Source organism: Nicotiana sylvestris, chromosome 2 (assembly GCF_000393655.2).
Source record: "Nicotiana sylvestris chromosome 2, ASM39365v2, whole genome shotgun sequence".
In the NCBI taxonomy this organism is placed as follows: Eukaryota; Viridiplantae; Streptophyta; class Magnoliopsida; order Solanales; family Solanaceae; genus Nicotiana; species Nicotiana sylvestris.
The window spans coordinates 12,890,946-12,917,396 of NC_091058.1; the positions used below are offsets into that span (position 1 = coordinate 12,890,946).

A 26,451-nucleotide genomic window follows, 5' to 3' on the forward strand; every position below is an offset into this window, starting at 1 on the left:
TTTAATTTTGGAAATTGTTTTTACATCTTTTCCGGGTAAAAATTAAACTCAATAGGTCCTCAAGTTAATCCTTAAAAGAGAAATGTATAATTTTAGTAAATAAATAAATAAATATATATATATATATATATATATGTGTTATATATATAATAAATATATTTTATATACTTTTTAACTAGCTAAGACAATTAGTTTTAGCCGACCAACCAGCTGTATTTTGCCCTAATGAAAAAAAGGACCAACGTATTTTCATTTTTCTCATCTCCTTAGACAATCCAATTTTCAGTGACGCTTAAAATTGAAGTCGACACAACAGTGATTAAAGCACGTATTTGTACAAAATAATAATAAGTAAAAGATTCAGGTTGAGCACTAATTTTGCTAATAAGATATTGTTTGCTAGTAGCTTCCAAAGTGCCAAAGTATTAACACCAACAAATGATTTCCATTCAGAAGTACTCCAGTTATCTGAGAAAGAACAAACATAAAACTTCTACAATTCAAAAAGATCGATAATTCCAATTAGAACAAATTGATTCAAATTTATCATTAAGAGAACTCTAGCTATATAACAATTACTTTACCTCTAACATAGTCACGAGATGGCAACTTGAAGACGGAATTTCTCGAGCTTATTAACTGATTTAGAGTTTGGTTAAATGTACAAGTTTATTACCATATACAGTTTATTTCCAATTACAACCTACCAACTTAATAATGAAGCACCACACCGCGACGAGAGAATGCATGTGATGAAGAAAAAATGAGTTTGTTCTCACTATTGACTTGAATTCAAGACTCAACCCCAACTGGGGAGTACTTGATATTACTTTGACACTGTCAATGGCTTCACGCACCATACTCGTCATCATAGTAGTAATGCTCCCTGTAAATGCAAACAAAGAGATGAAAAAAGTTACGACAGTGAGAATTCAGATAGCCGACCCCAACTTTCTTGAGGTTGACAGAGTAATTGTTGTAAAAACAGTTGAGACAATGATGCGGCATAAATAAGGAAAAAAAGTATGCCTGTAAAAGAGTAAAGAGGGGAGGCAAGGAAACTTTATAAGAAGACAGGTTTTTAATCCTCGAAAGTGCCAGCAACTGTTTTAAATAGAAGCATTTTAACAGTAATCAAAAGTATATATGCTTCACAAGCATTTCTACCTCAATCTTTCACAAAGCCGTGCTAAAGCATCAGCTCCTGTTCTCGAGGCAATATCCTCAACCTCTAAAGCATTGGACAGATTCACAGTTTCTGCAAGCTGAAACTCACACAATTCCTTCAGCGAACATGCATCTGTCAGCACTGCTGAATGTCCACCACCAGCAGCCAATTTCCGGACTTCCCCAACACACCTGAACAAACGGGTGCTTGAATAAAAAATGACAACATTTTCAAGGTCTAGTTAAGCAATAGGCTCTCATGAAACATACCAATCAACTGGTGACGGATACCAGGCATATGTTGACTTCTCATTAGCCGCTTGACCGTAGCAATTGTAACCCCATCCATGTATTCGTCCATCTTTAGCAGAGATAAGCGTGTGTGAATGCCCACAAGCAACAAGTTGCACACCATCTGGAACGACCAAAACTGGTATATTCCGGAGCATCATCTCAGATTCATTGAGTTTGCATGAAAAGAATCCATTTAGGGGCCCAACTCCCAATTGCCCAGCCTGACCTCCACCCCAAGCATAAAGAGCCCCTTTTGCAGTCACAGCACAGCTGTGAACACCACCACAGGAAACTTCTTTTATAACTATGCCATCAAGGGCAACTACACGCCTAGGTAAAAGTTCCTTGTCACCTGACTGAAGGGAACAATGCCCAAGTTGTCCCACGCTTCCCCATCCCCACGTATAGCTGTAGTTAGTCAAAATGACTGTAAGATAAGTCTGTGAGCATCAAAATCATACGAAATGGACGAGGGGAGCAAAAAGAGTATAAATCACATGATCTATAGCAGCTGTTGATGAGTAAAACACAACCATCACTAAGTTATATGATACTTCAAGGAATGAAAGATAGAGCAGAAAAAAGTGAAGGCCAAATGTCAAATGGTCAATCCTAGAAGCAGACCAGGTAATGCAGTTTTCAATTTGGAGAACACTAATTCATTACATCAACGCCGTTATTTGACACAGCTTTTGATCCTTCTCTATAAAAGAGGCACTACATGAAAGCAAAGATTCCAATGAAATATAAGAAATCAAACAGAAAAAAAAAAGAAAAAAAAAAAGAAAGAACCTTGGAACAACTTTATCAGCTTTAGTCCACAAGCCCTGTGGGTCATTAAGTCCAAAAAGGTTAATGAGCGGTGCAGCAGAGAGATGGCAGATCATCATGAAGACACACGTAGTGATGCTTCTTATTCATTTGATGAAGGGTCAATGACTAACTCAGACCCACAATGACTCAGAAAGTTTAATTTTTACCGTGACAAGCGAGGTTGCACTAGTGGCAAGAGCATTTACCAAGTGGTTGGGAGTTTTCTTCACCACCGGAAAGGGTCATCACTGGATTCTGGTTAGGGATGTTCGTGGAAGCGAGGGTGGGGTTTTACCATAACACAAAAAAAGTTCAATTTATGGCACAAAGTTCAATTTTTACCAAAAAATCCTACCAACATAGGAAAGAACAAGCAAGGAAGAGAACTTAGCTTTTACTATGGCATAAGCAAATGATAGTGTACTATTATAAGGGGTCCTTTGGAAGGAAATTTCTTATCTCAAAGAGCTTTGTGATAAAGATTCCTTCTTGAATTGGAAACTGAAATAACTAAACTCTAATCTTCTACAGCGTTTCTTTTTTGATAAGCAAACTCTAATCTTCTACCGCTTTTCTTTTTTGATAAGTATCTTCTACAGCTTTTCAACATGTAGTTGTTCTACTGTGGGGGATGTCCCTCTGCTCTAATCCTCTTATCTCTCTTCTTTTAATGCGCGTGTGTGTGTTTATGGATGCGGTAGTTTCTAGGAATACTATCAAACAAAATCCTGTAATTGAAACCAGAAGCCATGAGAAATTCGAAAATGTAATATTTCAGAACGGACCAGGCTTTTCGATGATTCAAAAGAAAATAAGAGAAGTTTCACAAATGGGAAAACCAAATCCTGCAAATCAAGTAGTGTGTATCTTTATGGTTCATTTTCCCAGACATCCACCTCCACTTGTGCCATGCGGATAACAACAATTCTCATGCTTCGCATCAAAACTTATCTCCATCAAGAAAGGTCCAATGAACACTTACACATCGCCTTTCTCTGAAATAGCTGCAGTATGGTACTCCCCGCATGACACTTGGGTAATCTTCACAAGTTCAGGGGCTTCATCGAGAAATTTAGCATATCCATTAATTACCTGAGGGCCTTGAAGGCCTTCAGATGTAACACCTCTCCCAAGCTGACCATATTCATTATAGCCTGCTTTACCAGAGCAGTGACAAAATTTCATTAATACATGACACCATATGTTTTTAACTCTATCGCTGTGTAACCTGATAGAGAAGGTACAAATGAAAAATATAGATCACAAACACGGATCCATACACTTATGCAACGACTTCATCAAAATTATCGGGAGGATATATTAAGTGTAGACTGGTATATACAGGTGAATCAAGAAAGTGCAAATTACCCCAAGCTTGCAGCAAGCCTTCTTCTGATAAAGCCACAACATGAGCAGCACCACAAGAAACTTGGCGGATAACCTGAACGAAATGGAAGAGCATATAAATATCAGAAAATTTGTTGCACATTGCGATGCCAAATCGCTGCTTGTATAAGGAGACCTTGAATTAAATCATTTGCACGTAATAACCGAAGTATATAAGCTATACATGATATGGTGGATACATGATAAATGTTCTGCACGTAATAACCAATAAATCTTATTGCAAAATATCAAATGTAAATCTGCTTGCACATAACACAAAAAATGATTATTCAAAAATTGATCAAACCTAAGCCTCAACCCAATAAAAACCCTTGCTTTAAGATGGCCAGCAACTTCTTAACAAAAAAGAAAAAGCTTGTAGGCGTAGATCGGATAGAGACTTCAGGATAAAATAGAACTGCTATTGTAACATAAATGTGACTAGATAAATGGTTAAGCCCCACTGGTACCACACAGAAGTGACACATTTGCACGAGACAGAGTTGATACCGTAGAAGGAGCGAAGGCACCCCAAAAGAGTCGTGGATAGTTGGATCCCTGCACAGAATAATATGGGCAAAAGAATTGTGACCTCAAAAAAACAAGGTAACTGTTGAATCTGAAGGTTTTGTGAGACTGACCTGGTTCTGCCCCCAGACCCAAAGTCTCCGAGTTGACATGGTACCATCATTTTCACGTGGTTCTGCAATAGCAGCAGTGCAATGTGCTCCACATGAAATGCTAATAACAAATTCAGATTGTAATTGCTTCACTTTCTTGGGGTGCTTCCTAGCATTTTCAGTTCCATCACCCAGCTGACCAAATTCATTAGCCCCTGTATGAAAGTATAAAAATTAGGAGCGTTCTATAAATTATTTCATGTCGCAGTGAGAAGTTAATACCACTCTCCTACAGGAAAAGCAACTTCCTCCCGAACAAAAGCAGGACCAAGCTTCTGAAATCACTTGTCTAATAATTAAAAGTCTAGGTACATCCCAAAGAGCTAAACTTTACAAGTAAAATGAACTGTTCAATATCAACTTAAATCGCATAAAGTGGCGACGTCTTCTTTGCAGCATATCTCTTTGATTAAAGGAACATAAAACAACCAACACGTAATTTATTTGAGTAGAAAAGACACAAAAGCATAGTAAGATCAAGCAAGAAACGCAGTAAATGACCACCAGGAGAGTCCTTTATAATCAGTAAGAATAGTGTAATAGCTTTCAAAGACACCAGTTATAGCAAATGGCTAACCAGCCGAGGGGAATTAAATCAAGTTCAGGAAAAAATAAACGATAGCGGGGTTTACATGAGAATTCATCATTTGTTTTGAAGAAGCCATTAGAGGATTTGTTATCATCATGATCTGTCCTCCCAACTTCTTAATTTCTTTCAACCCACACCTGGATATTTTCCAATGGGATATCGAGGTAATCCACATAATGACACAAATACCACCAACAAAACACTCTCTGCTCCTGCCTTCCAAAAAACTCTAGTCTGTGGGATGAAAGAAAGAGCACAAAAGAAACAGAAGAGAAAAAAATAAAAGGTGTTTGGCAAAATGCCAAAGTCCCACATTGGTTGGGAGTTAAGTTTGGGGGGATTTTTCCCCTATAAAAGAAGGCCTAATGTTTAGGATTGAAACACACCTCTCATTTGCCTTCTCATCTGTTTAAGGCATTTGTATCTTCTCTCTTTAGTATTATTTCACTTGTATTTTGGAGTGGAATAAAATATTTGGTTGTGTCCGAGGAGTAGGCAGAATTAGCCGAACCTCGTAAATTCTGGTGTTCCCTTTATTATTGCTTTATTGTCTTATTTATTATTTGGTGGCTGTCATAATTTTTGGTATAGTAGTTGTGACTTATTCACACTCTATACATTTGGCTTCCGCAACAATTGGTATCAGAGCCAAGGTACTGTCTAAGTATGCTCTGTGGTTGCAGCATAGTCTGATCTTCCACATCAGAAAAGATTTATCTTGGTAACTGAGTCAAGGTTCTGTCTGAGTATGCTCTGTGGTTGCAGCTTAGTCTGATCTTCCACACCAGAAAGGAAATAATCTTGATTTGTGTCGTCAGCTATTAAATAATATTTGTGTCAAAGATGGGAGACAATAAACAAGAAGAATCTACATCAAGTGTCAACAATACGTCATCATTGGCATCTTCGCTTATGACAAGAATTGTGTCAAATGCGAAATTTGCGGTCGAAATATTTGACGGGTCCGGACATTTTGGGATGTGGCAAGGCGAGGTTCTAGATGTCCTTTTTCAACAAGGGCTAGATCTGGCCATTGAAGAAAAGAAACCAGATGTTATTGGAGAAGAAGATTGGAGAATTATCAACCGTGTTGCTTGCGGTACCATTCGATCCTACCTTGCTAGAGAGCAGAAATATCCATACACAAAGGAAACTTCTGCAAGTAAATTATGGAAAGCACTGGAGGATAAATTTTTGAAGAAAAACAGTCAAAATAAATTGTACATGAAGAAGAGACTGTTTCACTTCACCTATGTTCCTGGTACCACGATGAATGAACATATCACCAGTTTCAATAAGTTGGTTACAGATTTGCAAAATATGGATACAACTTATGATGATGGTGACTTGGCCTTGATGTTGTTGGCGTCACTTCCTGATGAGTACGAGCACCTTGAAACTACTCTACTCCATGGAAATGACGAAGTTTCTCTCAGAGAAGTTTGTTCGGCTTTGTACAGCTATGAACAAAGAAAGCGAGAAAAACAGAAGGGCGGAGAAGGAGAAGCACTATTTGTGAGGGGTCGTCCTCAAAATCAAACGAGGACAAAGAAGGGAAGATCCAAGTCAAGATCCAGACCCAGCAAAGATGAATGTGCCTTTTGTCGAGAAAAAGGGCACTGGAAGAAAGACTGTCCGAAGTTGAAGAATAAGGCCAAACATAACAATGGAAAGGCCATTATGGATTCAAATGTAGCTGATTGTGATGATTCAGACTTCTCATTAGTTACAACAGAGTCATCAACATCTTCAGACATATGGTTGATGGACTCGGCTTGTAGCTATCATATGTGTCCCAACAGGGACTGGTTCGTGGAATTTCAAGAAGGAGAATATGGAGTCGTCCACACAGCGGATAACAGCCCTCTTACCTCATATGGCATTGGTTCAATACGATTAAGGAACCATGATGGAATGATCAGAACATTGATAGATGTTCGATATGTACCGGATTTGAAGAAGAATCTCATCTCTGTGGGAGCCCTAGAATCAAAAGGGTTCAAAATCATTGCAGAAAATGGAGTGATGAGAGTATGCTCCGGTGCACTAGTGGTAATGAAGGCTAATCGGAAGAATAATAATATGTACCGCTATCGTGGCAGTACAGTTATTGGGACAGCGACAGTGACATCCAGTGACGACAAAGAGGCAGAAGCAACCAAGCTATGGCACATGCGCTTGGGACATGCTGGAGGAAAATCCTTGAAAACTCTATCAGATCAAGGATTGTTAAAAGGAGTAAAGGCTTGCAACTTGGAGTTTTGTGAGCATTGTGTCAAAGGGAAACAGACAAGGGTTAAATTTGGTACAGCGATCCATAATACTAAAGGCATTTTGGATTATGTACACTCTGATGTTTGGGGTCCTTCCAAAACACCTTCATTGGGTGGGAAGCACTATTTTGTAACCTTTGTTGATGATTTTTCTCGAAGAGTGTGGGTGTATACAATGAAAAACAAAGATGAAGTGCTGGGAATTTTTCTCAAATGGAAGACGATGGTGGAGAATCAAACAGGCAGGAGGATCAAGTGTATTCGCACAGACAATGGAGGTGAATACAAAAATGATCATTTCAATAAGGTCTGTGAAAATGATGGCATCGTCCGACACTTCACTGTTAGACATACACCACAACAGAATGGAGTGGCAGAACGTATGAACCGGACCTTGCTGGAGAAGGTACGGTGTATGTTGTCCAATGCTGGCTTGGGCAAAGAATTTTGGGCTGAGGCAATTACATATGCATGCCACCTCATTAATCGTCTACCATCTGCTGCTATTGATGGCAAAACACCATTTGAAAAATGGTACGGAAAACCTGCTGTAGATTATAACTCTTTGCACGTGTTTGGCTCAACTGCATATTATCATGTGACGGAGTCAAAATTGGATCCAAGGGCAAAGAAGGCTATTTTTATGGGAATTACTTCTGGAGTCAAAGGATATCGCTTATGGTGCCCTATGACAAAGAAAGTAATATTCAGCAGAGATGTTACCTTTGATGAATTTGCTATGGTAAATAAGGTAACAGAAGATACCAAACAAAATGAAGGTGCTTCTAAGCAGGTGGAGTTTGAGGGAAAATTTATTTTTCCTACACAAGAAGCAGAGGAGGAAACAAATGAAGATTACCCTCTGGAAGGAGAGCCAGTAGAGGAGATTCCAACTCAGGAATCTCAACAACAACTTGAATCAATAGCAACCAGCAGGCCAAAAAGAACAATAACGAAACCTGTTCGTCTCATAGAGACGGTTGCTTGTGCAACCTCAATTGTAGCTGATGATGTTCCTACTACTTATAAAGACGCTGTTCAAAGTTCAGAAGAAGATAAGTGGAGGATTGCCATGAATGATGAGATACAGTCCCTTCATCAGAATCATACATGGAGATTGGCCAATCTCCCGAAGGGAAAGAAAGCAATTGGGTGCAAATGGGTATTTGCAAAGAAGGAAGGATTTCCTAACCAAGTAGATGTTCGCTACAAAGCAAGATTGGTGGCCAAAGGATATGCTCAAAAGGAGGGAATTGATTACAATGAAGTGTTTTCTCCAGTTGTAAAACATTCCTCCATTAGAATTATGTTGGCTTTGGTAGCACAATTGGATTTGGAACTAGTTCAGATGGATGTAAAAACTGCGTTTTTACATGGAAACTTGGAGGAGGAAATCTACATGACTCAGCCAGAAGGATTCAAAGTTGCTGGAAAAGAAAATATGGTGTGCAAACTTGAAAAATCGTTGTACGGATTGAAACAATCTTCTAGACAATGGTACAAGCGATTTGACGAGTTTATGTTGCGGCAAGGGTACAAGAGAAGCAAATACGATCATTGTGTGTATTTGCACAAGCTTAAAGATGGTTCCTTTGTATATCTTCTCCTATATGTTGATGATATGTTGATAGCTTCCAAGAATTCGGAAGAAATTGATAAGTTGAAGATTCAACTGAAGAAGGAGTTCGAGATGAAGGATTTGGGTGAGGCAAAGAAAATTCTTGGCATGGAGATAATTAGAGATAGACGTTCAAAGAAACTCTGTTTATCTCAAAAGGAATATTTGAAGAGAGTACTTCAACGTTTTGGCATAGATGACAAGACTAAGCCAGTTAGTACTCCACTTGCTTCCCATTTTAAGCTAAGTACTACTATGTCGCCAATGGATGAAGCTGAACGAGAGTATATGTCAAAGGTACCATACGCAAATGCTGTTGGTAGCTTGATGTATGCAATGGTTTGCACAAGGCCTGACATTTCACAAGCTGTTGGAGTTATTAGCAGATATATGCACAATCCAGGGAAGGAGCATTGGCAAGCTGTGAAGTGGATTCTACGGTATATTCATAATACTGTAGATGTCGGGTTAGTTTTTGAGCAGGAAGACAATCAGTTTGTAGTTGGATATTGTGACTCAGATTTTGCGGGTGATATGGACAAACGAAGATCAACTACTGGTTATGTGTTTACTTTTGCAAAGGCACCAGTTAGTTGGAAGTCTACTTTGCAGTCAACAGTTGCTTTGTCTACAACAGAGGCAGAGTACATGGCTATTACAGATGCTGTGAAAGAGGCAATTTGGCTTCAAGGATTGCTAAAGGAGCTTGGTGTTGAACAAAAAGGTATCACAATTTTTTGTGATAGTCAAAGTGCTATTCAATTAGCGAAGAACCAAGTTTATCATGCAAGGACGAAGCACATTGATGTTCGGTATCATTTCGTACGAGAAATCATAGAAGAAGGTGGAGTCACGGTGAAGAAAATTCATACTACAGAGAATCCTGCTGATATGCTGACAAAGGTGGTGACTGCGGTCAAGTTTCAACATTGTTTGGATTTGATCAACATTGTTGAACACTGAAGATTGAAGATGAAGACACAACCAAAATTTGTTATTGAGAGAGAATTGAAAATGTGGAATTTTGCCAAGGTGGAGATTTGTTGAAGTTTGGCAAAATGCCAAAGTCCCACATTGGTTGGGAGTTAAGTTTGGGGGGATTTTTCCCCTATAAAAGAAGGCCTAATGTTTAGGATTGAAACACACCTCTCATTTGCCTTCTCATCTGTTTAAGGCATTTGTATCTTCTCTCTTTAGTATTATTTCACTTGTATTTTGGAGTGGAATAAAATATTTGGTTGTGTCCGAGGAGTAGGCAGAATTAGCCGAACCTCGTAAATTCTGGTGTTCCCTTTATTATTGCTTTATTGTCTTATTTATTATTTGGTGGCTGTCATAATTTTTGGTATAGTAGTTGTGACTTATTCACACTCTATACATTTGGCTTCCGCAACAATTGGTATCAGAGCCAAGGTACTGTCTAAGTATGCTCTGTGGTTGCAGCATAGTCTGATCTTCCACATCAGAAAAGATTTATCTTGGTAACTGAGTCAAGGTTCTGTCTGAGTATGCTCTGTGGTTGCAGCTTAGTCTGATCTTCCACACCAGAAAGGAAATAATCTTGATTTGTGTCGTCAGCTATTAAATAATATTTGTGTCAAAGATGGGAGACAATAAACAAGAAGAATCTACATCAAGTGTCAACAATACGTCATCATTGGCATCTTCGCTTATGACAAGAATTGTGTCAAATGCGAAATTTGCGGTCGAAATATTTGACGGGTCCGGACATTTTGGGATGTGGCAAGGCGAGGTTCTAGATGTCCTTTTTCAACAAGGGCTAGATCTGGCCATTGAAGAAAAGAAACCAGATGTTATTGGAGAAGAAGATTGGAGAATTATCAACCGTGTTGCTTGCGGTACCATTCGATCCTACCTTGCTAGAGAGCAGAAATATCCATACACAAAGGAAACTTCTGCAAGTAAATTATGGAAAGCACTGGAGGATAAATTTTTGAAGAAAAACAGTCAAAATAAATTGTACATGAAGAAGAGACTGTTTCACTTCACCTATGTTCCTGGTACCACGATGAATGAACATATCACCAGTTTCAATAAGTTGGTTACAGATTTGCAAAATATGGATACAACTTATGATGATGGTGACTTGGCCTTGATGTTGTTGGCGTCACTTCCTGATGAGTACGAGCACCTTGAAACTACTCTACTCCATGGAAATGACGAAGTTTCTCTCAGAGAAGTTTGTTCGGCTTTGTACAGCTATGAACAAAGAAAGCGAGAAAAACAGAAGGGCGGAGAAGGAGAAGCACTATTTGTGAGGGGTCGTCCTCAAAATCAAACGAGGACAAAGAAGGGAAGATCCAAGTCAAGATCCAGACCCAGCAAAGATGAATGTGCCTTTTGTCGAGAAAAAGGGCACTGGAAGAAAGACTGTCCGAAGTTGAAGAATAAGGCCAAACATAACAATGGAAAGGCCATTATGGATTCAAATGTAGCTGATTGTGATGATTCAGACTTCTCATTAGTTACAACAGAGTCATCAACATCTTCAGACATATGGTTGATGGACTCGGCTTGTAGCTATCATATGTGTCCCAACAGGGACTGGTTCGTGGAATTTCAAGAAGGAGAATATGGAGTCGTCCACACAGCGGATAACAGCCCTCTTACCTCATATGGCATTGGTTCAATACGATTAAGGAACCATGATGGAATGATCAGAACATTGATAGATGTTCGATATGTACCGGATTTGAAGAAGAATCTCATCTCTGTGGGAGCCCTAGAATCAAAAGGGTTCAAAATCATTGCAGAAAATGGAGTGATGAGAGTATGCTCCGGTGCACTAGTGGTAATGAAGGCTAATCGGAAGAATAATAATATGTACCGCTATCGTGGCAGTACAGTTATTGGGACAGCGACAGTGACATCCAGTGACGACAAAGAGGCAGAAGCAACCAAGCTATGGCACATGCGCTTGGGACATGCTGGAGGAAAATCCTTGAAAACTCTATCAGATCAAGGATTGTTAAAAGGAGTAAAGGCTTGCAACTTGGAGTTTTGTGAGCATTGTGTCAAAGGGAAACAGACAAGGGTTAAATTTGGTACAGCGATCCATAATACTAAAGGCATTTTGGATTATGTACACTCTGATGTTTGGGGTCCTTCCAAAACACCTTCATTGGGTGGGAAGCACTATTTTGTAACCTTTGTTGATGATTTTTCTCGAAGAGTGTGGGTGTATACAATGAAAAACAAAGATGAAGTGCTGGGAATTTTTCTCAAATGGAAGACGATGGTGGAGAATCAAACAGGCAGGAGGATCAAGTGTATTCGCACAGACAATGGAGGTGAATACAAAAATGATCATTTCAATAAGGTCTGTGAAAATGATGGCATCGTCCGACACTTCACTGTTAGACATACACCACAACAGAATGGAGTGGCAGAACGTATGAACCGGACCTTGCTGGAGAAGGTACGGTGTATGTTGTCCAATGCTGGCTTGGGCAAAGAATTTTGGGCTGAGGCAATTACATATGCATGCCACCTCATTAATCGTCTACCATCTGCTGCTATTGATGGCAAAACACCATTTGAAAAATGGTACGGAAAACCTGCTGTAGATTATAACTCTTTGCACGTGTTTGGCTCAACTGCATATTATCATGTGACGGAGTCAAAATTGGATCCAAGGGCAAAGAAGGCTATTTTTATGGGAATTACTTCTGGAGTCAAAGGATATCGCTTATGGTGCCCTATGACAAAGAAAGTAATATTCAGCAGAGATGTTACCTTTGATGAATTTGCTATGGTAAATAAGGTAACAGAAGATACCAAACAAAATGAAGGTGCTTCTAAGCAGGTGGAGTTTGAGGGAAAATTTATTTTTCCTACACAAGAAGCAGAGGAGGAAACAAATGAAGATTACCCTCTGGAAGGAGAGCCAGTAGAGGAGATTCCAACTCAGGAATCTCAACAACAACTTGAATCAATAGCAACCAGCAGGCCAAAAAGAACAATAACGAAACCTGTTCGTCTCATAGAGACGGTTGCTTGTGCAACCTCAATTGTAGCTGATGATGTTCCTACTACTTATAAAGACGCTGTTCAAAGTTCAGAAGAAGATAAGTGGAGGATTGCCATGAATGATGAGATACAGTCCCTTCATCAGAATCATACATGGAGATTGGCCAATCTCCCGAAGGGAAAGAAAGCAATTGGGTGCAAATGGGTATTTGCAAAGAAGGAAGGATTTCCTAACCAAGTAGATGTTCGCTACAAAGCAAGATTGGTGGCCAAAGGATATGCTCAAAAGGAGGGAATTGATTACAATGAAGTGTTTTCTCCAGTTGTAAAACATTCCTCCATTAGAATTATGTTGGCTTTGGTAGCACAATTGGATTTGGAACTAGTTCAGATGGATGTAAAAACTGCGTTTTTACATGAAAACTTGGAGGAGGAAATCTACATGACTCAGCCAGAAGGATTCAAAGTTGCTGGAAAAGAAAATATGGTGTGCAAACTTGAAAAATCGTTGTACGGATTGAAACAATCTTCTAGACAATGGTACAAGCGATTTGACGAGTTTATGTTGCGGCAAGGGTACAAGAGAAGCAAATACGATCATTGTGTGTATTTGCACAAGCTTAAAGATGGTTCCTTTGTATATCTTCTCCTATATGTTGATGATATGTTGATAGCTTCCAAGAATTCGGAAGAAATTGATAAGTTGAAGATTCAACTGAAGAAGGAGTTCGAGATGAAGGATTTGGGTGAGGCAAAGAAAATTCTTGGCATGGAGATAATTAGAGATAGACGTTCAAAGAAACTCTGTTTATCTCAAAAGGAATATTTGAAGAGAGTACTTCAACGTTTTGGCATAGATGACAAGACTAAGCCAGTTAGTACTCCACTTGCTTCCCATTTTAAGCTAAGTACTACTATGTCGCCAATGGATGAAGCTGAACGAGAGTATATGTCAAAGGTACCATACGCAAATGCTGTTGGTAGCTTGATGTATGCAATGGTTTGCACAAGGCCTGACATTTCACAAGCTGTTGGAGTTATTAGCAGATATATGCACAATCCAGGGAAGGAGCATTGGCAAGCTGTGAAGTGGATTCTACGGTATATTCATAATACTGTAGATGTCGGGTTAGTTTTTGAGCAGGAAGACAATCAGTTTGTAGTTGGATATTGTGACTCAGATTTTGCGGGTGATATGGACAAACGAAGATCAACTACTGGTTATGTGTTTACTTTTGCAAAGGCACCAGTTAGTTGGAAGTCTACTTTGCAGTCAACAGTTGCTTTGTCTACAACAGAGGCAGAGTACATGGCTATTACAGATGCTGTGAAAGAGGCAATTTGGCTTCAAGGATTGCTAAAGGAGCTTGGTGTTGAACAAAAAGGTATCACAATTTTTTGTGATAGTCAAAGTGCTATTCAATTAGCGAAGAACCAAGTTTATCATGCAAGGACGAAGCACATTGATGTTCGGTATCATTTCGTACGAGAAATCATAGAAGAAGGTGGAGTCACGGTGAAGAAAATTCATACTACAGAGAATCCTGCTGATATGCTGACAAAGGTGGTGACTGCGGTCAAGTTTCAACATTGTTTGGATTTGATCAACATTGTTGAACACTGAAGATTGAAGATGAAGACACAACCAAAATTTGTTATTGAGAGAGAATTGAAAATGTGGAATTTTGCCAAGGTGGAGATTTGTTGAAGTTTGGCAAAATGCCAAAGTCCCACATTGGTTGGGAGTTAAGTTTGGGGGGATTTTTCCCCTATAAAAGAAGGCCTAATGTTTAGGATTGAAACACACCTCTCATTTGCCTTCTCATCTGTTTAAGGCATTTGTATCTTCTCTCTTTAGTATTATTTCACTTGTATTTTGGAGTGGAATAAAATATTTGGTTGTGTCCGAGGAGTAGGCAGAATTAGCCGAACCTCGTAAATTCTGGTGTTCCCTTTATTATTGCTTTATTGTCTTATTTATTATTTGGTGGCTGTCATAATTTTTGGTATAGTAGTTGTGACTTATTCACACTCTATACATTTGGCTTCCGCAACAATTGGTATCAGAGCCAAGGTACTGTCTAAGTATGCTCTGTGGTTGCAGCATAGTCTGATCTTCCACATCAGAAAAGATTTATCTTGGTAACTGAGTCAAGGTTCTGTCTGAGTATGCTCTGTGGTTGCAGCTTAGTCTGATCTTCCACACCAGAAAGGAAATAATCTTGATTTGTGTCGTCAGCTATTAAATAATATTTGTGTCAAAGATGGGAGACAATAAACAAGAAGAATCTACATCAAGTGTCAACAATACGTCATCATTGGCATCTTCGCTTATGACAAGAATTGTGTCAAATGCGAAATTTGCGGTCGAAATATTTGACGGGTCCGGACATTTTGGGATGTGGCAAGGCGAGGTTCTAGATGTCCTTTTTCAACAAGGGCTAGATCTGGCCATTGAAGAAAAGAAACCAGATGTTATTGGAGAAGAAGATTGGAGAATTATCAACCGTGTTGCTTGCGGTACCATTCGATCCTACCTTGCTAGAGAGCAGAAATATCCATACACAAAGGAAACTTCTGCAAGTAAATTATGGAAAGCACTGGAGGATAAATTTTTGAAGAAAAACAGTCAAAATAAATTGTACATGAAGAAGAGACTGTTTCACTTCACCTATGTTCCTGGTACCACGATGAATGAACATATCACCAGTTTCAATAAGTTGGTTACAGATTTGCAAAATATGGATACAACTTATGATGATGGTGACTTGGCCTTGATGTTGTTGGCGTCACTTCCTGATGAGTACGAGCACCTTGAAACTACTCTACTCCATGGAAATGACGAAGTTTCTCTCAGAGAAGTTTGTTCGGCTTTGTACAGCTATGAACAAAGAAAGCGAGAAAAACAGAAGGGCGGAGAAGGAGAAGCACTATTTGTGAGGGGTCGTCCTCAAAATCAAACGAGGACAAAGAAGGGAAGATCCAAGTCAAGATCCAGACCCAGCAAAGATGAATGTGCCTTTTGTCGAGAAAAAGGGCACTGGAAGAAAGACTGTCCGAAGTTGAAGAATAAGGCCAAACATAACAATGGAAAGGCCATTATGGATTCAAATGTAGCTGATTGTGATGATTCAGACTTCTCATTAGTTACAACAGAGTCATCAACATCTTCAGACATATGGTTGATGGACTCGGCTTGTAGCTATCATATGTGTCCCAACAGGGACTGGTTCGTGGAATTTCAAGAAGGAGAATATGGAGTCGTCCACACAGCGGATAACAGCCCTCTTACCTCATATGGCATTGGTTCAATACGATTAAGGAACCATGATGGAATGATCAGAACATTGATAGATGTTCGATATGTACCGGATTTGAAGAAGAATCTCATCTCTGTGGGAGCCCTAGAATCAAAAGGGTTCAAAATCATTGCAGAAAATGGAGTGATGAGAGTATGCTCCGGTGCACTAGTGGTAATGAAGGCTAATCGGAAGAATAATAATATGTACCGCTATCGTGGCAGTACAGTTATTGGGACAGCGACAGTGACATCCAGTGACGACAAAGAGGCAGAAGCAACCAAGCTATGGCACATGCGCTTGGGACATGCTGGAGGAAAATCCTTGAAAACTCTATCAGATCAAGGATTGTTAAAAGGAGTAAAGGCTTGCAACTTGGAGTTTTGTGAGCATTGTGTCAAAGGGAAACAGACAAGGGTTAAATTTGGTACAGCGATCCATAATACTAAAGGCATTTTGGATTATGTACACTCTGATGTTTGGGGTCCTTCCAAAACACCTTCATTGGGTGGGAAGCACTATTTTGTAACCTTTGTTGATGATTTTTCTCGAAGAGTGTGGGTGTATACAATGAAAAACAAAGATGAAGTGCTGGGAATTTTTCTCAAATGGAAGACGATGGTGGAGAATCAAACAGGCAGGAGGATCAAGTGTATTCGCACAGACAATGGAGGTGAATACAAAAATGATCATTTCAATAAGGTCTGTGAAAATGATGGCATCGTCCGACACTTCACTGTTAGACATACACCACAACAGAATGGAGTGGCAGAACGTATGAACCGGACCTTGCTGGAGAAGGTACGGTGTATGTTGTCCAATGCTGGCTTGGGCAAAGAATTTTGGGCTGAGGCAATTACATATGCATGTCACCTCATTAATCGTCTACCATCTGCTGCTATTGATGGCAAAACACCATTTGAAAAATGGTACGGAAAACCTGCTGTAGATTATAACTCTTTGCACGTGTTTGGCTCAACTGCATATTATCATGTGACGGAGTCAAAATTGGATCCAAGGGCAAAGAAGGCTATTTTTATGGGAATTACTTCTGGAGTCAAAGGATATCGCTTATGGTGCCCTATGACAAAGAAAGTAATATTCAGCAGAGATGTTACCTTTGATGAATTTGCTATGGTAAATAAGGTAACAGAAGATACCAAACAAAATGAAGGTGCTTCTAAGCAGGTGGAGTTTGAGGGAAAATTTATTTTTCCTACACAAGAAGCAGAGGAGGAAACAAATGAAGATTACCCTCTGGAAGGAGAGCCAGTAGAGGAGATTCCAACTCAGGAATCTCAACAACAACTTGAATCAATAGCAACCAGCAGGCCAAAAAGAACAATAACGAAACCTGTTCGTCTCATAGAGACGGTTGCTTGTGCAACCTCAATTGTAGCTGATGATGTTCCTACTACTTATAAAGACGCTGTTCAAAGTTCAGAAGAAGATAAGTGGAGGATTGCCATGAATGATGAGATACAGTCCCTTCATCAGAATCATACATGGAGATTGGCCAATCTCCCGAAGGGAAAGAAAGCAATTGGGTGCAAATGGGTATTTGCAAAGAAGGAAGGATTTCCTAACCAAGTAGATGTTCGCTACAAAGCAAGATTGGTGGCCAAAGGATATGCTCAAAAGGAGGGAATTGATTACAATGAAGTGTTTTCTCCAGTTGTAAAACATTCCTCCATTAGAATTATGTTGGCTTTGGTAGCACAATTGGATTTGGAACTAGTTCAGATGGATGTAAAAACTGCGTTTTTACATGAAAACTTGGAGGAGGAAATCTACATGACTCAGCCAGAAGGATTCAAAGTTGCTGGAAAAGAAAATATGGTGTGCAAACTTGAAAAATCGTTGTACGGATTGAAACAATCTTCTAGACAATGGTACAAGCGATTTGACGAGTTTATGTTGCGGCAAGGGTACAAGAGAAGCAAATACGATCATTGTGTGTATTTGCACAAGCTTAAAGATGGTTCCTTTGTATATCTTCTCCTATATGTTGATGATATGTTGATAGCTTCCAAGAATTCGGAAGAAATTGATAAGTTGAAGATTCAACTGAAGAAGGAGTTCGAGATGAAGGATTTGGGTGAGGCAAAGAAAATTCTTGGCATGGAGATAATTAGAGATAGACGTTCAAAGAAACTCTGTTTATCTCAAAAGGAATATTTGAAGAGAGTACTTCAACGTTTTGGCATAGATGACAAGACTAAGCCAGTTAGTACTCCACTTGCTTCCCATTTTAAGCTAAGTACTACTATGTCGCCAATGGATGAAGCTGAACGAGAGTATATGTCAAAGGTACCATACGCAAATGCTGTTGGTAGCTTGATGTATGCAATGGTTTGCACAAGGCCTGACATTTCACAAGCTGTTGGAGTTATTAGCAGATATATGCACAATCCAGGGAAGGAGCATTGGCAAGCTGTGAAGTGGATTCTACGGTATATTCATAATACTGTAGATGTCGGGTTAGTTTTTGAGCAGGAAGACAATCAGTTTGTAGTTGGATATTGTGACTCAGATTTTGCGGGTGATATGGACAAACGAAGATCAACTACTGGTTATGTGTTTACTTTTGCAAAGGCACCAGTTAGTTGGAAGTCTACTTTGCAGTCAACAGTTGCTTTGTCTACAACAGAGGCAGAGTACATGGCTATTACAGATGCTGTGAAAGAGGCAATTTGGCTTCAAGGATTGCTAAAGGAGCTTGGTGTTGAACAAAAAGGTATCACAATTTTTTGTGATAGTCAAAGTGCTATTCAATTAGCGAAGAACCAAGTTTATCATGCAAGGACGAAGCACATTGATGTTCGGTATCATTTCGTACGAGAAATCATAGAAGAAGGTGGAGTCACGGTGAAGAAAATTCATACTACAGAGAATCCTGCTGATATGCTGACAAAGGTGGTGACTGCGGTCAAGTTTCAACATTGTTTGGATTTGATCAACATTGTTGAACACTGAAGATTGAAGATGAAGACACAACCAAAATTTGTTATTGAGAGAGAATTGAAAATGTGGAATTTTGCCAAGGTGGAGATTTGTTGAAGTTTGGCAAAATGCCAAAGTCCCACATTGGTTGGGAGTTAAGTTTGGGGGGATTTTTCCCCTATAAAAGAAGGCCTAATGTTTAGGATTGAAACACACCTCTCATTTGCCTTCTCATCTGTTTAAGGCATTTGTATCTTCTCTCTTTAGTATTATTTCACTTGTATTTTGGAGTGGAATAAAATATTTGGTTGTGTCCGAGGAGTAGGCAGAATTAGCCGAACCTCGTAAATTCTGGTGTTCCCTTTATTATTGCTTTATTGTCTTATTTATTATTTGGTGGCTGTCATAATTTTTGGTATAGTAGTTGTGACTTATTCACACTCTATACATTTGGCTTCCGCAACAGGTTTTACATCCATGTATTTAGCACATTCATGGGATATAGCATCTTCGAAAACTCTTTCTAAAACAAATTTTGATCGATAGATTTATTTGTATCTTGCCTGATGCAATGTCACCAGACCAATGATAGCCTAATCAAACTAAAGACTGTTTTTCTTTCTTGATTCCACCCAATTTAAAAGGGCAGCCCGGTGCACTAAGCTCCCGCTATACGCAGGGTCCGGGGAAGGGCCGGACCACAAAGGTCTATTGTACACAGTCTTACCCTGCATTTCTGCAAGAGGCTGTTTCCACGGCTTGAAACCGTGACCTCCTGGTCACATGGCGGCAACTTTACCGGTTACGCCAAGGCTCCCTCCGATTAAATCCAATTTCTGTCAAGAAAAAACACAAAATATGCAGACATTTGAAGTTGTAACCAAAAAAAAAAAAAAAATTGTACTTGGCGAAAAAAGACCAAAATTTGGGTAAATTTTGTTAATGATCAATCAAGAAAGCAACCCCAAAAAAACAAAATAAAAGATGGATATTGAAAATGAAGGATGTAAAGGCCAAAAATTTCAAACCCCAGGTAAAAAGGGAGCCATCAGAGGCGACAGCAGCAGTGTGTTCACGACCACAAGCAATATCCAACCAACGAGAATTCCCACCAGCTGGGCATCCAAATAGCTCCGGAGGAAGCTGCTTTGGTATCCTCAAGCTCCTCTCTTTGTCCCTCCGACCCGTTTGCCCAGAATGGTTGTAACCCCAAACGTAAATTGCACTCTTGTTTGGTAGACTCACGGGCCGCCGGGACTCCCCAAATATTTCATGAATATCCATTTAATTTAACTATCACGAATAAAAGTTAACCTAATAAATCACACAATACTAAAGAAATGATCTTTTGCTGCTATTTTTGCAAATGGAATTAATCCAAGTCTCAAACTTTGACCAGAAAATGTAAGCACGAAGAAGTTGAAGAACTTAAATGAAATGGATAAGGATATATAAATGGGTTGAAATATTTCCGGGAAATTTGAAGAATTTAAGGTTGCAGTTTCAGCTCCAAAGAAAATGGGAGTTGACGGATGAAGAGAGGGGCAGGCACCAGTGCTGATTCCTGCCCGACCGTTTTGCCCCAACCGATTTTTCTAGACCTTTAACTGCAAATCAACTTTCATATATACCCTCTATATTTCATTTTATTTGATCAAAATTTTGATATGTCTTTCATTTAATTTTACTAACTCCGTTCCAATTTATGTGAACATGTTTGACTGAGCAGAAAGTTTAAGAAAAAATAAAGACTTTTAGAATTTGTGTTACTAAATAAGTCAAAATTACGGTTATAAAAGCTTCTCATTAAGGGTATAATTGTAAGTTTAAGCTATATTGTTACTAAATTTAGAAAGGGGTCATTCTTTTTGGAGCGTACCAAAAAAGAAATAGGTTCACATAAACTGGAAGAGTATGTGATATTGTACTTTTAATAACAACAATAATAACAACATATCCGGTGTAATTTTATATAATGGGATTTGGAGATGATAGCGTGTATGCAGACCTTATCTCTGCCTTGACGTGATATTGTACTTTTTAGTTCGGTTTGAAAAAATATATAATAATAAAAATAAAAAAAACGATGCACAAGGTATCCCGCGTTCACGCAGGGTCCAAAAAAAATCGCAACCCAAGGAGTATGATGTGGAGAACCTAGGCATAAAACACTATTTTATCATTGCTCCAAGGCTGCCTTACAAAAAAGGAAAAATACATACTTTACTCATCGACCTTGTCCCCAAATCCCTCTTACACACCTGTTACAGACAAAAATAATATTACACACCAAAACTTTTAAAGGTGTGTCAATTACACATCACTTCGCTGTTTGACCACATATGCTTAAAGATTGTTATTACACGCTTCAATCAGCATCTGACACATGTCATAAATCAAAAAAAAAATTGAAAAAACCCCTGCCCCCACCCCCACTCCACCCCCTCTCTTCATCTTCCCAAAGAAAAAAATACAGAAAAGAAAAAATACCACCCCGTCCTCATCTCCCCAACCCCATCATCTTCTCCACCACTACCATACTACCACCAACTCTTTCACTACAAGCACATTTTTCCCTAACTATAGATTCAACTCTTTGCCCGATTTTTAGCAAGTTTTAACAACATCCATCACAAATCCTTATACAAATTTCAAATTCAAGCTCAAACCCAAAACTTCAAACTTGTTAATGGTGTTTTTTGAATTTTATCAAAATTAATCACCTAAGTAAATTTTTATTCAACAATAATCACGAATTCAAACTAATTTTTTAGGTCATGGAACACCAAAATCAACAAGACCCGATTAAATTTTCAAGTTTTTTCAAAAGGTCAACAATGATGATTTTTACAAGACCCAATAGCTCATCTTTTCTTCTTTTTTTTTTCTTTTTCTTCTTAGTCATCGGGGTTGGAGAGACAAACATGAGGGGGTAGACAAAACTAGAATGGAGGTTGGGAAAGAAAACGAAACGGGGAGGGGGGAGGGGAACGCTGGGGTGTAGGTTGGGGAAGAAGACATGGGTTATATTTTTTTCTTCTTTAATTTGAAAAGAAAATAGTTAAAAAAAGGGGAAAAAAAAAACTTAATTTCATATGAATTTTGTAATTTTCACGCGCCTCTTTTATGTGTAATACACGCGTGTGCCACATGACAAAAGAGGTGTGTAATTGACACACTTTTAAAAGTTTTGATGCGTAACACTATTTCCGTGTTTAACAGGTGTGTAAGAGGGATTTGAATACAAAATCGATGGGTAAAGTATGTATTTTGCCTACAAAAAACATATGCTATATTTAAAAATTAATCTAATACCATTTCGTTTCTTTTCACTTTGAATCACATGATGAATAAGGATGTGTAAAACTTTTATTTGTTTGGTTTATATTGACCAAGGGAATTAATAGCAGTCAATGGAAATTATCTTTTTATTTAAGTTTATTTATACTATGATATTGGTTTAAATTACTATAAAAAAAAAACTGATGATCATTGAACGTGGTTCACACTTCACATAATAAGTCCGGAACCCGTCTACGTACATAGCGTAGACTTTGAATTTCTTATAATCATTTTCATTTTTCACACCACATATAGACTGTAGTAGTTTTTTTTTTTATACAATTGACCAATTACGAACCATTTTTCAACACCAAAAAAAAAAAAAAAAACCCCATCTAAAGAACATTAACATAAGGAGAAGACGTGATTTTAGTTTCGGGCCAAAAGATTAGTACGTAATTTATATCCTTTCGTTAAGTCTTCCGAAATTCCCAATTTCCACGAGGTAAGCTTTCTGATTAACTCTTAGTTAATGGGTTGAATTGAAATTTGACAATTTCCCATTTGTTACTTTCCATATAATATATGTGTGTTAGAATTTAGAAACACTTTGCTTCGCCAGATTTCTGAAATTGGCCTCTCTTTATTTTCCTGCTTATCAAATTTTGATTTAGTTATGCTTTGGTTCAAGAAGTGAACTCATGAAACTGAAGCTTTGAGTATATGTTCTAGCAGTTTCTTTTTCTGGATATATATTAACTTTTAGGTGGATTAGTTTATTAATCTGGGAACTTCATATTTTTTTGAAGAAGATGCCAATTTCTTGGGAGATATGAATTGGGATTCTTGAAATATTCATATTTATTTTTTCTCCTTCCTGTAAAATTTTCAAATATCGTCTATCATATTATAGACCAAATAATTGAAGACTAAAGTACATTGAGATAGAATGATTTAAAGTTCACTAGGAGTGAGGTAGCGGGTACCCATGGAATAAGTTGGCTCGGACACCATGATTATAAGAAGAATCATTGTTCAACATAGGGATAAAGCCAATTCTAATTTTCTGGTTTTGGACGTGTAAAACCATTATTAGCAGTCAAGTTCATGCTTTATACCATAGACATCCAATAATTTAAAATGGAGGCAGCGAAATTTAGAGTTAGTGAAATCAGAACGCGGACGGTCTATCACATATATAAATTTTTTTTAACTCGTGCGCGTAGGTAGAATTGTCGAGGTCTGAACCAAAATAAATGGGTGTAGTGCGCTCACCAGAAGGCTAGATTGACCCATTCTATTAGTGAGAAACTTTTTCCTCTGTTGCATGGTTCGATACAAAAATCTAAAGAAGATTAATATCTGGGGACGTGATTTCATTTCTTGAACTTGACAATAGATCATCATGTGATCACGAGCTGCACTGTCATTCAAATTCTTTTTGTCATATAAGGTAGGACAGATTGGGAGGTGAGAACCTAAACTCATCTGCACTTTATTCTAAAATGGTTTACCCCGTATAACAGAAGAACGATATGAGGTTAGTTAAAATGACCTGTTTCTGAATGTATGAAATCAGGTTCCTGCGTCAATCAATGGCCACCAACATCGGGAAGAAGTTTATTCGAATTGATATCAGTTCAGATACTGTCTGTCCGTGGTGCTTTGTGGGGAAAAGAAACCTTGATAAAGCTATAGCATTAGCCAGTGATCAGTATGATTTTGAGGTGCCGTTTGATTCTGTTATCTGTGCTTCCATTTCAACCGGTTCCTTTACTTTTACTGGCAAAATGCTGTTTTGCAGATTAGATGGCATCCCTATCTTCTCAACTCTTCTGCGCCTAAAGAAGGGGTTAACAAGAAAGATTACTACAGAAGTAAGTTTGGGCCTCACTCTGAACAAATGACTTCAAGAATGACAGAGGTTCATATTTTCTTCTTTTCTCTTATTGCCCAAACAAATTGTCTTGAAAAGTTTCCTGTGGAGTGAATTGCCTTGTTGTAATCTTTTCAAAATCGTGCAGGTTTTTAAGGGCCTTGGGCTGGAATATAACATGTCAGGACTTACGTAAGTCTGATTAGTCTGTGTCTTATTTACTCAATGCTGTGAAGTGCAAACTTTTGTGTTATAAAAAATGGTTGGTTTTTTTGGATATGCAGAGGAAGTAGTTTGGACAGCCACAGACTTCTATATTTCGCAGGACAACAGGGGCTTGACAAGCAAAATAATCTTGCTGAGGAGCTTTTTCTTGGCTATTTCACCCAGGGAAGGTATATAGGTGACAGGTTAGTGCCTTTCTTCCCGATAGCATAAGATTTGCTGCATTAACATACTTCTGTTATGCAGTAACAAAAATCAACTTTTTTTATCTTTTTCCTTTCTATAGGATTTTCGGCCTGCCTGTTTTTAGTGACTCAGGAGCAGCGATTTTTAAGGTTCTTCCTTTTATAATCCCCTTGGCTCAATGACCAACACTGATATTTAGCTAAGCATGAAGCTTACAAGCAAATAGAAATCACTGATGAGCTTTTTCCAGTGATTTACCAGCTCGTGCAATTTTCCTAATCAATAGAATCGATTTCTTTGTTTTTCTCTTATTTCTCCTTCTTTTCTTTTTGGAATACCTGGGTGTTAGTGGGGAGGTCAGGTTTGAGGAGAGGAAAGTTGCAATTCATTGGTCATGTGCTTTTGCTAAGGACACTACTAAATATTGAAAACTTTGCTTCAGATAGTCCGATGTCATCAATGTTGACTACAACTATGATAATCATTAATCATTACAGTGATGCATCACTGTCGATAACCTTTCTTTACTTATTTTAATGCTCTATGAACACAATCAGATGTTATATATACTAAATATCGTGATGTATATGGTATAAAGTGCATCATTTAGAGTTTAATGTGCTAAAATTTGATTTTCCACTTGAAGGGAATTTCTTGTAGAAGCTGCAAGAAAGGCTGGTGTTGAAGGGGCAGCTGACTTCCTTGAGGATCCGAACAATGGGCTAAAGGAGGTATGTTTCACAGCTTTTATTTAATAGTCAACCCGAAGAGTCTGCCTGCTGTTTTTCTTGCTCTTTCCTTTCTCTCGGAAGGTTTGTGAGCGAGAGGGACAGATAGTTTCTGCTTCAGAAACATGTAACGACACGTTCAATTATATTAGCATTTCTCGCACAGCCAAGCTCAACGATATCTTGACTTGGCAGTATTGGCCAGTCTTTCCATGTTCTGTTCCATGATGGACCATGTCATTCACATCACGTGTTACCTAATTCGCAACACCCATTCACTACTCTCCATGTTGGTTCAGAAGCAAGATAGATCAAAATTTTGTACTATCTCCAGTAAATGCTGCTATTTTTTGGTATGTGAAGGTGAATGAAGAGCTTCAGCAGTACTCATCTAATATATCAGGGGTTCCACATTTTGTGGTATGCCACACAACTTATCACATTGTGCCATGAGCACTTTCGATATGTTAATCCATGAATTAGAAATTACTAAGCAGTTATATTCGGCAGCTAAATGGCAAGTACCAGTTGAGTGGTGGCCAACCTCCAGAGAGCTTTATCCGAGCTTTTCAAGCTGCATCAAATATCACAGCGTAGTTCTTCTCCAACTTCTTGTGGAGTCTGTCTGCCGCTGCGAAGTTGTATGCCCACTGGACAGATACTTGTGGAGCTTTCTTAAAGTAAGAGGAAATATTGGATCAATGTTATTCCTCTAATATAAGTTAATATTGTGGATGCTATGATTTGGTAATAAAATCCACCTAGATGTTTGACGGTCTGTATAAGAAGTGTTAGTGATGACTTAATTTTCCTGCAGTATTTGTTTCTATTTTGTTTTACATTGAAGGTCTAAGATATTTATGCCACATAATTGAGATGATCTATATTGAGATGCCAGATGCCTTTCGCATGTTTCTTAGTACAATATGTAGTTTTCCTTTCAAACTCTTATTGTATTGCACTGTTTTTCTTTTATAACATTGTGAATTACCATTAATATCAATCAAACAGTTACCAACTAAAGAGCACCTTCTCACAATAAACTGTGAGCAATTGCCTCAGCATGTCTGAACTATACAGCTATTGCCTGCAAAAAAACCTC

At 38.5% G+C, this 26,451-nt stretch overlaps 2 protein-coding genes across 3 annotated transcripts; one reads left to right on the forward strand and one right to left on the reverse strand.

Annotated features, from left to right (window-relative positions):
- Nucleotides 1-499: 499 nt before the first annotated feature.
- On the reverse strand, nt 500-20,668 carry LOC104224384 (ultraviolet-B receptor UVR8). The gene is made up of 8 exons (XM_070167707.1): nt 20,081-20,668; nt 4,302-4,495; nt 4,171-4,218; nt 3,643-3,715; nt 3,257-3,428; nt 1,438-1,869; nt 1,168-1,359; nt 500-886 (listed from the first exon to the last, which is right to left on the reverse strand). Exons 1-8 carry the CDS (start codon nt 20,334-20,336, stop codon nt 850-852), a joined length of 1,404 nt encoding a protein of 467 aa, XP_070023808.1. The 5' UTR covers nt 20,337-20,668; the 3' UTR covers nt 500-849.
- A 2,015-nt stretch (nt 20,669-22,683) lies between these two features.
- Nucleotides 22,684-26,246, forward strand: LOC104224422 (uncharacterized). 2 transcript variants are annotated; one of them, XM_070167708.1, is made up of 9 exons: nt 22,695-22,839; nt 23,734-23,804; nt 23,914-24,061; nt 24,139-24,258; nt 24,359-24,402; nt 24,495-24,620; nt 25,268-25,352; nt 25,713-25,769; nt 25,860-26,246. In XM_070167708.1, exons 3-9 carry the CDS (start codon nt 23,930-23,932, stop codon nt 25,944-25,946), a joined length of 651 nt encoding a protein of 216 aa, XP_070023809.1. In that variant the 5' UTR covers nt 22,695-22,839; nt 23,734-23,804; nt 23,914-23,929; the 3' UTR covers nt 25,947-26,246. The 2 variants fall into 2 exon arrangements, with proteins under 2 accessions (XP_009774377.1, XP_070023809.1); XM_009776075.2 differs by lacking the exon at nt 23,734-23,804 and having other exon boundaries at nt 22,684-22,839.
- Nucleotides 26,247-26,451: the final 205 nt, after the last annotated feature.